This window comes from Limulus polyphemus, unplaced genomic scaffold (assembly GCF_000517525.1).
Source record: "Limulus polyphemus unplaced genomic scaffold, Limulus_polyphemus-2.1.2 Scaffold1300, whole genome shotgun sequence".
NCBI lineage: Eukaryota > Metazoa > Arthropoda > Merostomata > Xiphosura > Limulidae > Limulus > Limulus polyphemus.
Genome location: NW_013666910.1, coordinates 36,250 through 49,019, shown reverse-complemented (window position 1 = coordinate 49,019; position 12,770 = coordinate 36,250). Strand labels below are relative to the sequence as shown.

The 12,770-nt window shown below is 30.8% G+C and overlaps 1 protein-coding gene across 1 annotated transcript in view; it reads right to left on the bottom strand.

Moving 5' to 3' along the window:
- The window catches only part of LOC106463008 (THO complex subunit 2-like), a 160,632-nt gene that overhangs the window by 141,272 nt on the left and 6,590 nt on the right, over window positions 1-12,770 (bottom strand). The window contains exons 2-3 of the mRNA XM_013922975.2: window positions 8,463-8,594; window positions 4,389-4,457 (exon numbers count right to left, since the gene is read on the bottom strand). Coding sequence (XP_013778429.1) covers window positions 4,389-4,457; window positions 8,463-8,594 — 201 coding nt within the window. The remainder of the gene's footprint in view (window positions 1-4,388; window positions 4,458-8,462; window positions 8,595-12,770) is intronic.

Genomic DNA, 12,770 nt, shown 5'->3' with positions numbered 1-12,770 from the left:
AGTAATTTATTGACTATTCCTTCATATATGTCATTGATGTAAATCAAAAAGAGCAAATGTCCTAAGACTGAGCCCTGAGGTACCCCCACTTGTGACATTAATCCACATTGATTGAACTCCATTTGTAACAACCCTCTGCTTTCTTCCATACAACTACTCTTCTATCCAATTTGCTAACTTATCCCCCATACCTACATAAATATTTTTTTTACAAACTTTTATGTGGCACTTCGTCAAATGCTTTCTGAAAATCCAGATACATCAAATCTACACCCTTACCCTCATCTACATAACCAGTAACCTTTTCAAAGAATGTCAAAAGATTTGTAAGGCAAGATTTTCCCTTAGTGAAACAATGTTGACTATCCAATAAAATTTTAAACTTCGTTAAATCACTTTGCAAAGCATCTTTTAACAGTCTTTCTTACAACTGATGTAATACTAATCTCTATATAATTACAGGGACAATTTTTATCAACTCCCTTGAAAACATCATCATTACTAAACCAGACAAAGGAAACAGCGTGGTGATTTTGATTAATTCTCTCAACACGAGTTCAGTCAAATTGACCAACCACGTGACCTCTTTATACTCATTTGAAGTTTTTATAGAATTAATACTCCTAACTTTCAATACAGTGTGTATATTTTCACCAAATTTGGCACTCTTTCAGTTAATATTTAAGTCTTTCACATACAAAAATCATATTTTTTTAGTGAAGTACTTTTAATAAAATAAAATATAGATTTCTCCATGAATATATCGAGTATTTGTTTTGAATAGTCCATGTGCAAAGTAATTTTCATGTTAAAATTAAAAATATTTTTCTTCATTTCTAAAATCTCAATTTTCCTTTGTGTAATCCCTCAAACCTCCTAATTGCATTTCAAATGTTTTTTTTCAGTAAAACTTTATAGTTTATCTGTTATTTTCTCAAAACGGAATTGGTCAATTCAACTGACCTTGTAACCACCCAAAAAAATCTAAATAAACCTAAATTACCCTTTTTGTCTTTCTAGCATGACTTCAAATTGTAGCATGAAACTACATTCGTTTATTTTAAGTAGCTCTAAGTTCATAACAGTATACATCTATTTATAATTAAATTTTATTGTTTATTGCCCTTTGAACTGCCTAACTACAATCCACTCCATTATAAGTTTACATTACGCTAATGAATTACATTACCCATGAGCTACTTGAAGCCGCTCGCATGTGTGCCTCATGAAACATTTTTATTATATTATTATTTTACCTGATTTAATCTTAACTAACCTAAAATGATCCCTATTTTTACATTTTAGTTACTTTTATAATTAGACATAAAGAATAAACATGAAAAACAAGAAATGAAATATTTAACCAATCTTCTTTCTTTCTTGCTGTCATTTGTTGAAGAGAGTTAACTCTAATTTTTTTATACTAATGATAGTAATGCACTAAATAATTTTTATTTAATTAGATAATGCACCAAAGAATATAAACTAATAACATGCAAAAAGTTTTGATGTCTTTCAAAAGTTTTCTGGCTTTCTAACTATGCGACAAGAGTCATTACAAATTCGTCCAAGCTAGTCATTAACTTTCTCATGGGAACGATGTTGGTACTCTGAGTGAAATTGACATTTAACCATTCAGAACATAATGTTATACAATACATCATTAGATAGATGAAAACCTTGACTTTCTATTGGTTATAGGTAATATATAATTAAAGTAAAATAGAACTATTAACGAATTCTGAAAGAGAGGGTGTGACAGGTAGGCATGGCAGGAGGGGTCTGATTTTCTATTCGATAGCTCTGTAGCCTAACAAAATTGAAGACTACAAAAATTATGGTTTATTTGAGCAATTGCGATTCTATACATAGTAATTTACATTTCGTACTTTTTTGAAGGGTGGTTGATAAAATAGGGAAGATGACATGCTAAGAGAAAATTGATCATGTGGATCACACTAGTGGAAATTCAGGTATTTTTTTTTATATTGCCTTGTAAAATTAAGAACTTAATACTTATATACTATTAAAATATGGATTATTAGCTAAGATTTTATGCTATTCTAATTGGTATAACATAAACAAAAAGTAGCTTAATAAAATTTTGAATGTAAGACACTAAAACCTTGTGTAATGCACAGTAAAAGATACCTGTGGCAATAGGATTAAAGCAAACTATACTGACAAAGTAACAAGCAATTAGCAACACTACCAAGTTTTCTAAACTATTGAAAAACTCTACTACTTTAAAAGAAACAGACTTAATTCTTGCTAAGCTTGAAGAAAACTAATGCACTGAACAATAATACTTAAATGGATTCTAGACCAGTCAGTTCCCACACAGGCACACTTTATGGGCTACCTAAGATTCACAAATCTGATTGCCTCATTAGATTTATTGTTTCCTATATAGGTTGCTTTAATTAAAAACTGTACAAATTATTTTGTTTACTTTTAACTGAATTTGCACAGTGAAAGACAGCTTTGATTTTTCTAATAATGTTAAAAACTTAAGGTTTGATGAAGATATTTATTTGGGCAGTCTAGATATTGAATCTCTGTTCACTAACCTACTCCTAGATGAGACTATTAACTTTTGAGTTAATTTTGTTTTCAAAGTCAAAAAATGTATTACTGGACTAAATAGATAATCTTTCAGACAACTGATGGAATTTGTCACAAAAAACTTCCTTTTTCCATTAATGATGAATTTTATGAGCTTGTAGAATATTTGAATTCAAGATACTTTAATATCAAGTTCATCTGTCAATGCCAACAATGCTCTACTATACTTTCTCTTGACACATGTGATCAACAAACAAGGACATTTTGATGTCGACTGTTACCAGAAACCTTCCTACACCAGACTATACACCCATTTTGACAATTTTGTTGCACTTCATTTAAAAACAAACCTTGGAAAATGTCTTATGTCCTAAGCACACTGAATCACCCGCACCTGTGAACTTCCATGGGAAGAGATACTCAGACTAAAATCTGTTTTAAAACTTAACTCCTTCTCCAACAACTTTATAGATTTACAATCAATAAAATTGTTCAACAACCAATTTATCCTGGTCACTGAACTTTGATGTCCTGAAGCTACAAGTAATGGTCTCTCTATCATATACATTCTCACAATCATGAATCTTGAAAAATAAACTAAACATCATAATCAATAGAATCTATCTACAACTTTATCTTCAATGTATGTTTAAACTTTAACTAAGAATTCAGACTTTTTTTCAAGTTTAACGATTTAGTCTGGTTTTTTTCAACAGTCATTGGTCATTAATTTTGTTGCCCAATATGTGGGGTCACTTACTTTGGGTTAATTGTTAGAAGACTGGGAGATAGCTTAAAAGACAACTCTGTTCTTAGTTACAAAGACAGTTCAAGCATTGTTTATCATACACTAAGTAAATGTGATGTGGTCTCATACCCCAGTACGTTCAAAGTAATCAGTGAAGCCAAAAATAAAGCTTTTCTATGGGTGAAGTAGACTCTTCTAATTCTTCAAAAGAAGCTGAAATTAAGCATTCAGCAAAGCAATACTGTACTTTTATTTGTAATTTAGGTTATTGAATTTTATTTAAACTTTCAGGCTCCACAATGTAAAATTCAAACTTTGTCCATATGTCTTTATGAATTAAATAAGTGTTTCAGAATATCAATTCTAAAATATTTTTGAGTTAAAAATTGTTAAAACAAAGTTAGAATTATACATTTTAATCAAATTTTGAAATATGATAAGCAGTTGTGAAACTGACACCTAAAAGGTGCTCATGAGTTGTGTTATGGTTAATTGTGCTTTTAATATAGTTTAATAATATATTAAAATCTATCTCACAATGAATATTATATGTTTTGTTTTTTTGTTTGTTTTGGATTTCGCACAAAGCTACACGAGGGCTATCTGTGCTAGCCGTTCCTAATTTAGCAGTGTAAGACTAGAGGGAAGGCAGCTGGTCATCACCACCCACCATCAACTCTTGGGCTACTCTTTTACCAACGAATAGTGGTATTAACCATCACATTATAATGCCTCCACAACTGAAAGGGCGAGCATGTTTGGTGGGACAGGGATTCGAACCCGCGACCCTCACATTGCGAGTCGAGCGCCCTAACCACCTGGCCACACCAGGCCAAATATTATATAAAACTAAATAAAATATTTGAACTGTAATTGTTAAATAGTGGCTTTAAATTATACAAAATACACACACACATACAAATAAAACTGTTAAAAAGCATCAAACCTTAATTTCAATTGACTAAAGGCATATGCAATTTTAATTATGTTAAAGGTATTTCTACCAATGTGGCTTGTCTAATGGTTTTATTTAATTGTTGTTGTTGTCGTCAATAATGTCAATTAAAATTCTTACCTTAGTCAATATAATCAAACTATTTCTTATTTGAATATAGTCACCAGACTCCAGACATATCACCAAAGCCTGTAACAATGAAATAAATTCACCATTTAATAAGATAGTCTACTCTTTTTTTAGTAATATAAATTTTTCATAATATTTTCAATAAGCACACAAAACCATTTCAAACTGTTAAACTTTCAAATGACTAATATTTTTCTTACCAATTCAGAGATGTAAATGCATATAATGCTACAAGTTACGAAAATGGACAATTTATCAGGTGAACTGGTGATGTGACGAAAATCTAACCTTAAACATAGTTGCAAAATAACCAAATTTGTGGAAATATGTTGATGATGCTTGTCTGCCTGGCTACATGGTTCTGAATATAACAAGAAATTCATCTCACATCTTAATTTCAGAAATAACAACAACAAAAAATAAAATAAAAATCACCATTCTGCTATAAAATAACCATTCTATCACTTCCTTCGATGTTCTGATTGAATAGAAAAATTAAAACTTGCCACAAGTATCTAAAGACAATTGAACTTAAAGTCAAACCACTCTTAAAAGAAGTATTGATTCCTGTTTTGATAAAAGATAAGTAAAAAAATTATAAACTCATAAATAAAACATATAAATAATTCTCAGAAACAAAGGATGGTGAAACCACAAAATCAGAGAAGCCTACAAAACCACACAAATTTCCAACAACAACAAAAACATCAGCAGAACTACAATGCCATTTATTTCAAAAATAACTTACACAGATGATATGCAGAATATTTTATAGTTAAATTTGTATTTAAAGCTGTAAAGACTATGAAATATCTTAACACATTTAACCTTTTAATGTGAAAACAAAACTTGCTTATAAAATCTCAAGTGTTCATATGGAGCTTTGCACATAGGACAATTTTGCACATACCAATAACACTTTTTCAAAGAATCTAAAGGTGCTGTCTATCTAATAAAATTCAATACACCAGCCACTGTCAAACACAATACTCAATACTAACACAAGACACCGTGTCAATAGGAACAGCTAAAGAACTGTTGAGAAAGAATAAATAACTACAAATATTACCCACTTCTATACCAGGAAATAACTATAATGTTCTATGAGTAGTGCAGATTTTTATCATTAATGTTATAAAGTACCATTAAAAATCTTTATTTTTGTGTAACGCTGTTATTTATACAGGGAATTTACTGAAATATAGTTTTTTTAAATTATTTTAACTAGAACATTCATTTTCATTACTTAATTACACGATGTAACAACACATTCCTACTCAAGTTGTAAGCCTAAACTATAGCATGTATGTACAACCTAGATCCACATATACAAGCTTTTTATTCATGATGTTAGAAAGCAATTTAGTACAAAAGTATGATACCCCATAAACCGAGCACTTTCAACAGGTGGACCTTTTTTCTTCAGGGGCAAACTAGGAATAACTGTTTAAATCAAAGTGTGAAATAAAGTTTAAGTGATGTTATGAAAACCACTATGGAAATCCAGAAGTGTTTTTAGCAGCTTTCAAAAATTGATCAAAAGAAACTCCACTGAATGTTGATAAAGTAAAATAAAAGTGAAATTTAAAAACAGTTTTAACAAAAAAAGTCTAACTGATATAATTAAAAAAGATAACATGCCCACCTTTTGAAAGTGCTTGGGGTATAGGGTATCAGCATTTTATTTGTGGTGTTAATATAAAAGGATACATGACATAAAAACAGAAAAGCACAGATAGAATTTCACTAAACTTTTATGTGAACAAAAACATTCATTATCTTTTTTTTTACATATATAAATGCATGATGAATCCAATGACTTATTACAACTAGTGTCTAAGTATTCATTTTACTTTCAAATATACAGTGTATGTCTAGGGGTAACAATAGTTTCCTAGATTTTCTAATATTAGATGGATCTGTATCAGTTTAGGTACAAAAATATGAAAGCCAGAAACAATATTTAATACATATTTAAGATTAGAGGTAAACAGCCCTTGAATTCTACTGGATGCAAGTAACAGTTTCTGTAACTACACAAATGAAATCTCTCTTACAGTTGTGTGGTATTTTCAGTTAAACTGATTTCCCAAAAAAGTAAATGATGTAGGTGTGCTATATAAGAGGAGGTTTAGCAAGATATATTGCAAAATAAAACTGAGTTTTACTATAAAAAAAAACTTATTCTATGTTAAAATACATATAAACTGGACACAAAAATGTGATTCACACTGAAAACACTCTTTAGTGTTCATACCACACCTTATGGATGATGGAAGGTTGCCTTTATTGCCATTACACTTGAGACATATTTCGAGCCTGAACAACTCGCTCAATATAATGTTCCAGACTAACTAAATCTCAGGTTATTTAGTGAGTTTTGTTAACATTAGATTTACTCAAAACAACTAATGCTATCCACAAGATTGGCCAGTCCCATTCAATCATAAGAGAGGCTGTAACCTCAAGATATCACCTGACATATCATTGAAAGAAACTGCTATATATCTTCATGCCCAAGGTGCAGTGGTACAGCTATACCAACATGGGCAGACCAGTTGTTATCATCAAGGTAATGACAAAGAACAAAGGTATCTACAACAAAAGCAACTTAACAACTTTCTTGTCCATGTGCTATGTGAAAACCTAGAAGAAATAAAATAAAATGCATGGTTTGCCTGCATACTACAGTTGCACAACTGTTCACTATCTGCTAATTATATCTTTTCAAAAACAATGTTATACCTCCAAGTGATACATAGATTATAAAATTGCAGTTACTTTAAGAGTGATGTTGTTTGTGCTTATGAAGAGGAATCAAAAATGTTTAATGTTTTGAATCTTCCTTCATCTACTTGAGCTTATGGAGCATTTCCATAAATGGAAAGAGGTGAGCAGAGCACCTCTGTGTTTGATTTATTACACAAGCAATATCTTAGCAAATAGAAAAGATAAGGCCTTCTTATTTTATATTCTAGCTTGGCAATATCTTTAATTTGAGTTTCTAATTTGTAGGAAACTATAGACTTAGTATTTTGACTTTACAAACATCTAATTTGAACCAATGCTGCATTCAACATACCACGTGACACACAAAAATTAATGTTTATCTATGTTTTTAATATTTACTTTTAAACTAACAAATTGAGTAATGTATAGTTCTAATATAATATAATCTACAGTTTGATACCAAAATTACTGACATAAATTCATGAAATAGTAGTTCAATAAAATTTTGAAGGCGAGTCAACAAACGAAATGACATGGCCTTTCACCTGTGACCCATCTTGAAAGGGTTAATAACTAATACCAATAACTTGGTTATAAAATTTGCAATGAAACAAAATCTACAAATGTCTGATTAAATTTTAAGTTTATTTAACAATTACAAATTCTATAAAACCACAAACATTTTTAAGATGTCATGTCAGCTTTCTTTTTGACATCTTACATCTTTCAAGGTATTACAATGTATATCACAAGAATGGTTCACATAAGGCATTGTTGTAATTTGTTAAAGACTTATGAAAGCTTATGTTTTTACTTACTGTTTTTATAACTGTAATTAGTTTGCAACTGGAATAATTAATTGCTGTGGGAGCTTCTTTGAATTATATTAGGATACAAAAGAGCAAATTTTATTGAAAATGAGTTTTCACAGTTCAACAATGAACTTCATCAGTGGAAAACAATTTCTCAAATCAAAAGAGTAGCCTTAGCTTCACAATATATTCTCAAGCTGTTAAATATCAACAGTACTGAATCAAATGTAAATAATGTATCATACATTTGCATGAATCTAGTAAGTATGACAAAGATTTAAAAAATATATAATGCACATGAAAATAATGAATGTAAAAAAATTATTATCAGATAGTTATAAAAGGTTTACTGATACAAACTGTTTTTATCTTGCTTAAAAATTACAATAAAATAAGATTTCCAAAAGTTGCAATTAAAAATCACATCTAATTTCCAAAATGCAAATAACTGATCCAAGATGGAAGTTAAATTTACACCTATATTAATCAACAATATATTATATATAAGATGCAATTCACAAACCTTGGTGATTTTAAAATGCCATTTATGACAAACATGCCTGTAGTTTTCATAATCTACATGGTCTGTGGCAGAGTCTGAAGTTTGTGTAGCCCCACGAAACTTTGTCATGAATCCAGGGTAGTTTGTACATTCCTGAAAATGTTCACAATAAGTTATCAAAAAAATAAGTAAGTTTCAGTTATGCATATATATATTGAAAATGAGTTTTCTGTAAATCAACATCATTGGTGGAAAACAATTTCTCAAATCAAAAGAGTAGCCTTAGCTTCACAATATATTCTCAAGCTGTTAAATATCAATAGTAGTAATATTAAATCAAATGTAAATAAGGTATCAAACACATTTATTAAGATATGTCTAGTAAATATGAAATAAAATTTAAAAAATCTATAATGTGCATATGATAATACTGAATTAAAAATGATTACCAGATGGAAATTATTAAAAGTTAAATGATACAAATAATTTCCAAAAGTCTAATCCTTAAAAAAAAAAAAAAGTATTTTTATTTTCAACCCCTTACTTTGAACTGCACTGAGGTACTTTTTCATTCCCTCACATTTATTTTATTAATTTATTATGTGTCATTTATCTGTATTTCACTGTATTGTATATTTTGCCTACAAAATGTTTTTCCACACAAAATGCACACATTGTGCAAAGTATAGATTCTATTTCTTCACTCTGATACTGCCATTCTAGTTTGTTTCTCATTTAGTTTTTTTTTATAAGAATGTTAAGCACTACCCAATGACGGACTAGGTCCAAAATAAATTTAGTTTTCCTTTTGCTGCTGTTTATTTTTGACAAGTAACTTTTTGTTCAGTTATATTGTACTACCTATGTAGACCTTTTTTACTGTAGGTACATGACACTATTCAACTATTTTCTAAATTTTTCATACCAATTCAGTGTTGGGTTCTACTCTTTCCAAGTTGTAACTATCTAGTGCTAGTTTCCTTGGGTAAGTCTTATGCTACCAATCAATCATTATGAGTGAGAAAGTTCACTTAGAAACAAATCTTGAGGGAGTATAACCAGCTTGATCAATTCACAGCTCCAGTAAAAGTCAACTGTTCATTTTCCATAAGGTGAAATACACATGCTTTTTTCAGTGATTACAACATTTTGTGTCCAGTTCATTCATTTCTTAACACAGACTGAGTTTTAGTGGAACTCTGTATTACTCTGCAATATATCCTTTTATATAGTTCATCTATCTAATTTACTCTTTTGGAAAATCGATTAACTGAATACCATACACATGGAAAGGTCACAAATAATGGGTAATGGCAAGAAGAAGGTGAAAAAAAAAAAGTTGTCTGGTACATAAGTATTTGTATGTAAGCTCTTTGTTTTATACAGAACATTACATCATGTTTTCATTTTGGCATATAGTTTACGTATGAATGATAAAGTATTCTTCCAATGTTCTGTATTCCTCCCCACAATTCAGCTAGTTCAAGAGTGAGGGGGTGGGGGCATTCAACAAATTTTGGTAAGTTGTCACAGGCTACACATTTCTACTATATTAATTAAATACCTCAACATCGATTGTATAAAGACCCCATTATGTTCTTTCCACAATTGCCAGGAGTCATGACAAGCAAGATGAAATGTTTAATGGGCTATATTTTGCCCACCCCTGATCAAGTTGTTTGGTCACCTTTTTACCTTTTCATAGTTTCATAAACTCATACAACTTTCAAAATGCTTATATAAGGATTTTGTGCATGCCAAACCATTATTGGGAGTGTTCCATTGGCCTCTGTACCGTCAAGATATCATATCAACGTTTTTCGTTTTGTATGCTTTGGAGTTTTGCTAGAAGATGAATTTCTGCTTGTACTTGTCAGAAGTAAAGGCATCATCAATTCTGTGTAGACTGCCACCATTGTTGGTTGAGATGAAGCCCTACATTTGTATTTATCCACCACTATGCTTTACTATAGATGTTGTATATTGAATATAATACCATTCCCCTCTATACTGTCAATGACTGTTTCAAAAAATTTCAAATCTGGATTAATCTATAAACAGCACACATCTCCACCTTTCCTGGAAATACACATTCACTCAAAGTAATATTCACACCTGTATTTACAAAAATATCTCTAATTTACTAACATATAACTCGTACAGAAAATATACTGAGATAATTCAATCATATCTCAAGAATTTAGGTTATCTACCTTGTCCACTTCTATTATCAATAATTCCAGTTTCACGGTCCTCTTCAGTGTCTTGCACATCCTACTGGAACACAGAGCTTTACCACAATTTTTTACATGAAGTATCCCTAAACAGCCAAAATTTTGATTTTTATAAGCTCATCATGCAGTATGTCAGTCCTGGAAGATGCATCTGCATATACTACTTGTAGGCAAAGCGGGCCTGTAGCCACTGGGGGTTTGAAGGCCCCCAAATATATTGCTTATGGTTTGCACAGCAATGACTACAATAAAAACTTCCCACATATGAAGTAGGATACAAAGCTTCTGTGATATCATTTGGCTTTTTAGTCACCTTCCTTATTGTGTATAACATTTATCTCAGATGGAAGGAATCATGTTGGACTTCAGAAATCTTCCATATACATCACGTACGCCTATGGCATGGTAAGTCTCATGTTTAAAATCACTGATGTTTTACAGATATCAATATATATATATATATATATATATATATAATTTATGCATCATTTGTATGTGTTGATGTTTATAAAGTGTTAATCTGTATCTGTGTATATATGAAGGTGTCTTTGCATGTATATTTATATCCATTTTGTGGCATTATTTACGGTAGTAAATAATATTTTAATGATGACATAAATTGAGTCTGAGTAAAAGTATTGATAATCATACAAATATACTGCTTAACTCATTGAAAGATCCTTTTTCATGCTGAAAGATCTATATCATTCATGTCAATGAAGTAAAAGCCACAAACACTGAAATATGCAAAAACTTAGATAAAATGTTTGACCATGTGTATGATTATGCATTTCATATGGCAGAGTGTGTCAATGTTTGGCCTAGTCAGCTGAGAATCTCATATGGATGGCAACAAGACAGAGCCACCTGTTCTGCTTCATCCATTAAAGATCACTATTGCATTTAAAAATTGCACCGCCTTTTGTGGACCACATCATTACCAATTTTGAGGCAAGATTCTCTGGTCAGTCAAGCAAATCAATATCATATCTATAAATAAGTTATAACCTATTAACATAACTATTCGTCACACAATTTAATGTTGGTAAATTTAAGTTATGTCAATTTCTGTCATATTTTTGTGTATAAATTATAAAAATAAATATGCTCTTTAGTCACCAATATTCACTACAGTTTCCTCTTGATATGTAAGGATTATTAATGAATGATGTTGTATTTTATAATTAATACTTGTTAACTTTATGTATCATTATTGCACAAACCATTAAATGTGCTTTACTGTTCATTTCTTTGTAGGATTAAGTCCATACATGCACCAGTATTCTGGGCCTGGTGCCCTCTGTTCTATGTGAACAAACAATTGACGTTTCATCATTGGTAACTATATACTGGAATGATCTGCCCTCACCAAAGCTCAATAAGCAGGAGCTGGTTCAGATGAAAAGGGAAGTGGATGTCTCCTTCTTGCAAAAACAACAAACAGAAACACCATGGCTATCACACACTGCAAGAAGACCACTTCCCAACATACATGCATTGCAAGCATCTTTCCTGTCACATTTGTGCGAGTGTGAGAGATCAATCAGTTCACTACAAAGACTGCACACATTCAACTGGACCAGTATGCAGGAGGAACATTTATTTGCTCTTTCAAACATTCACATCCATTATGACAAGGAGATGGATTTAAATACAGCTGTGGACCTTTTCCGAGAATGCATCCTCACAAACTTGAGCTTGAAAGTGTGTTGATGCTGTAAGTGTAAATATTTAAGTGTTCCATATTGTGGCAGATCATTTCAGTATGTAATACAAGTCTGCATATCAGTGTATGGATGTATTGGCTAGAATTTAAAACATAGAAGTGGTCCCATAATGGAGTCTTATGTCTCAGTTAAATTAATTTTTCTCAGGATTTGATAGCCATATACTGTATTTTTTTGGAATATAAGATGCACCGGGGTGTATAAAACGCACCCTTATTTTGAAGACAAAGTTTTTTTTTGGGGGGGGGGAAGCTAAAGTCGCATTTGAAAGATTTTTTGTTGAACAAAAATTCAATTTGACACTTTAAAAATTAGTATATATTGTTCTAAACACAAAAGAGCTCAAAACATCAAAATAAGAAAATACT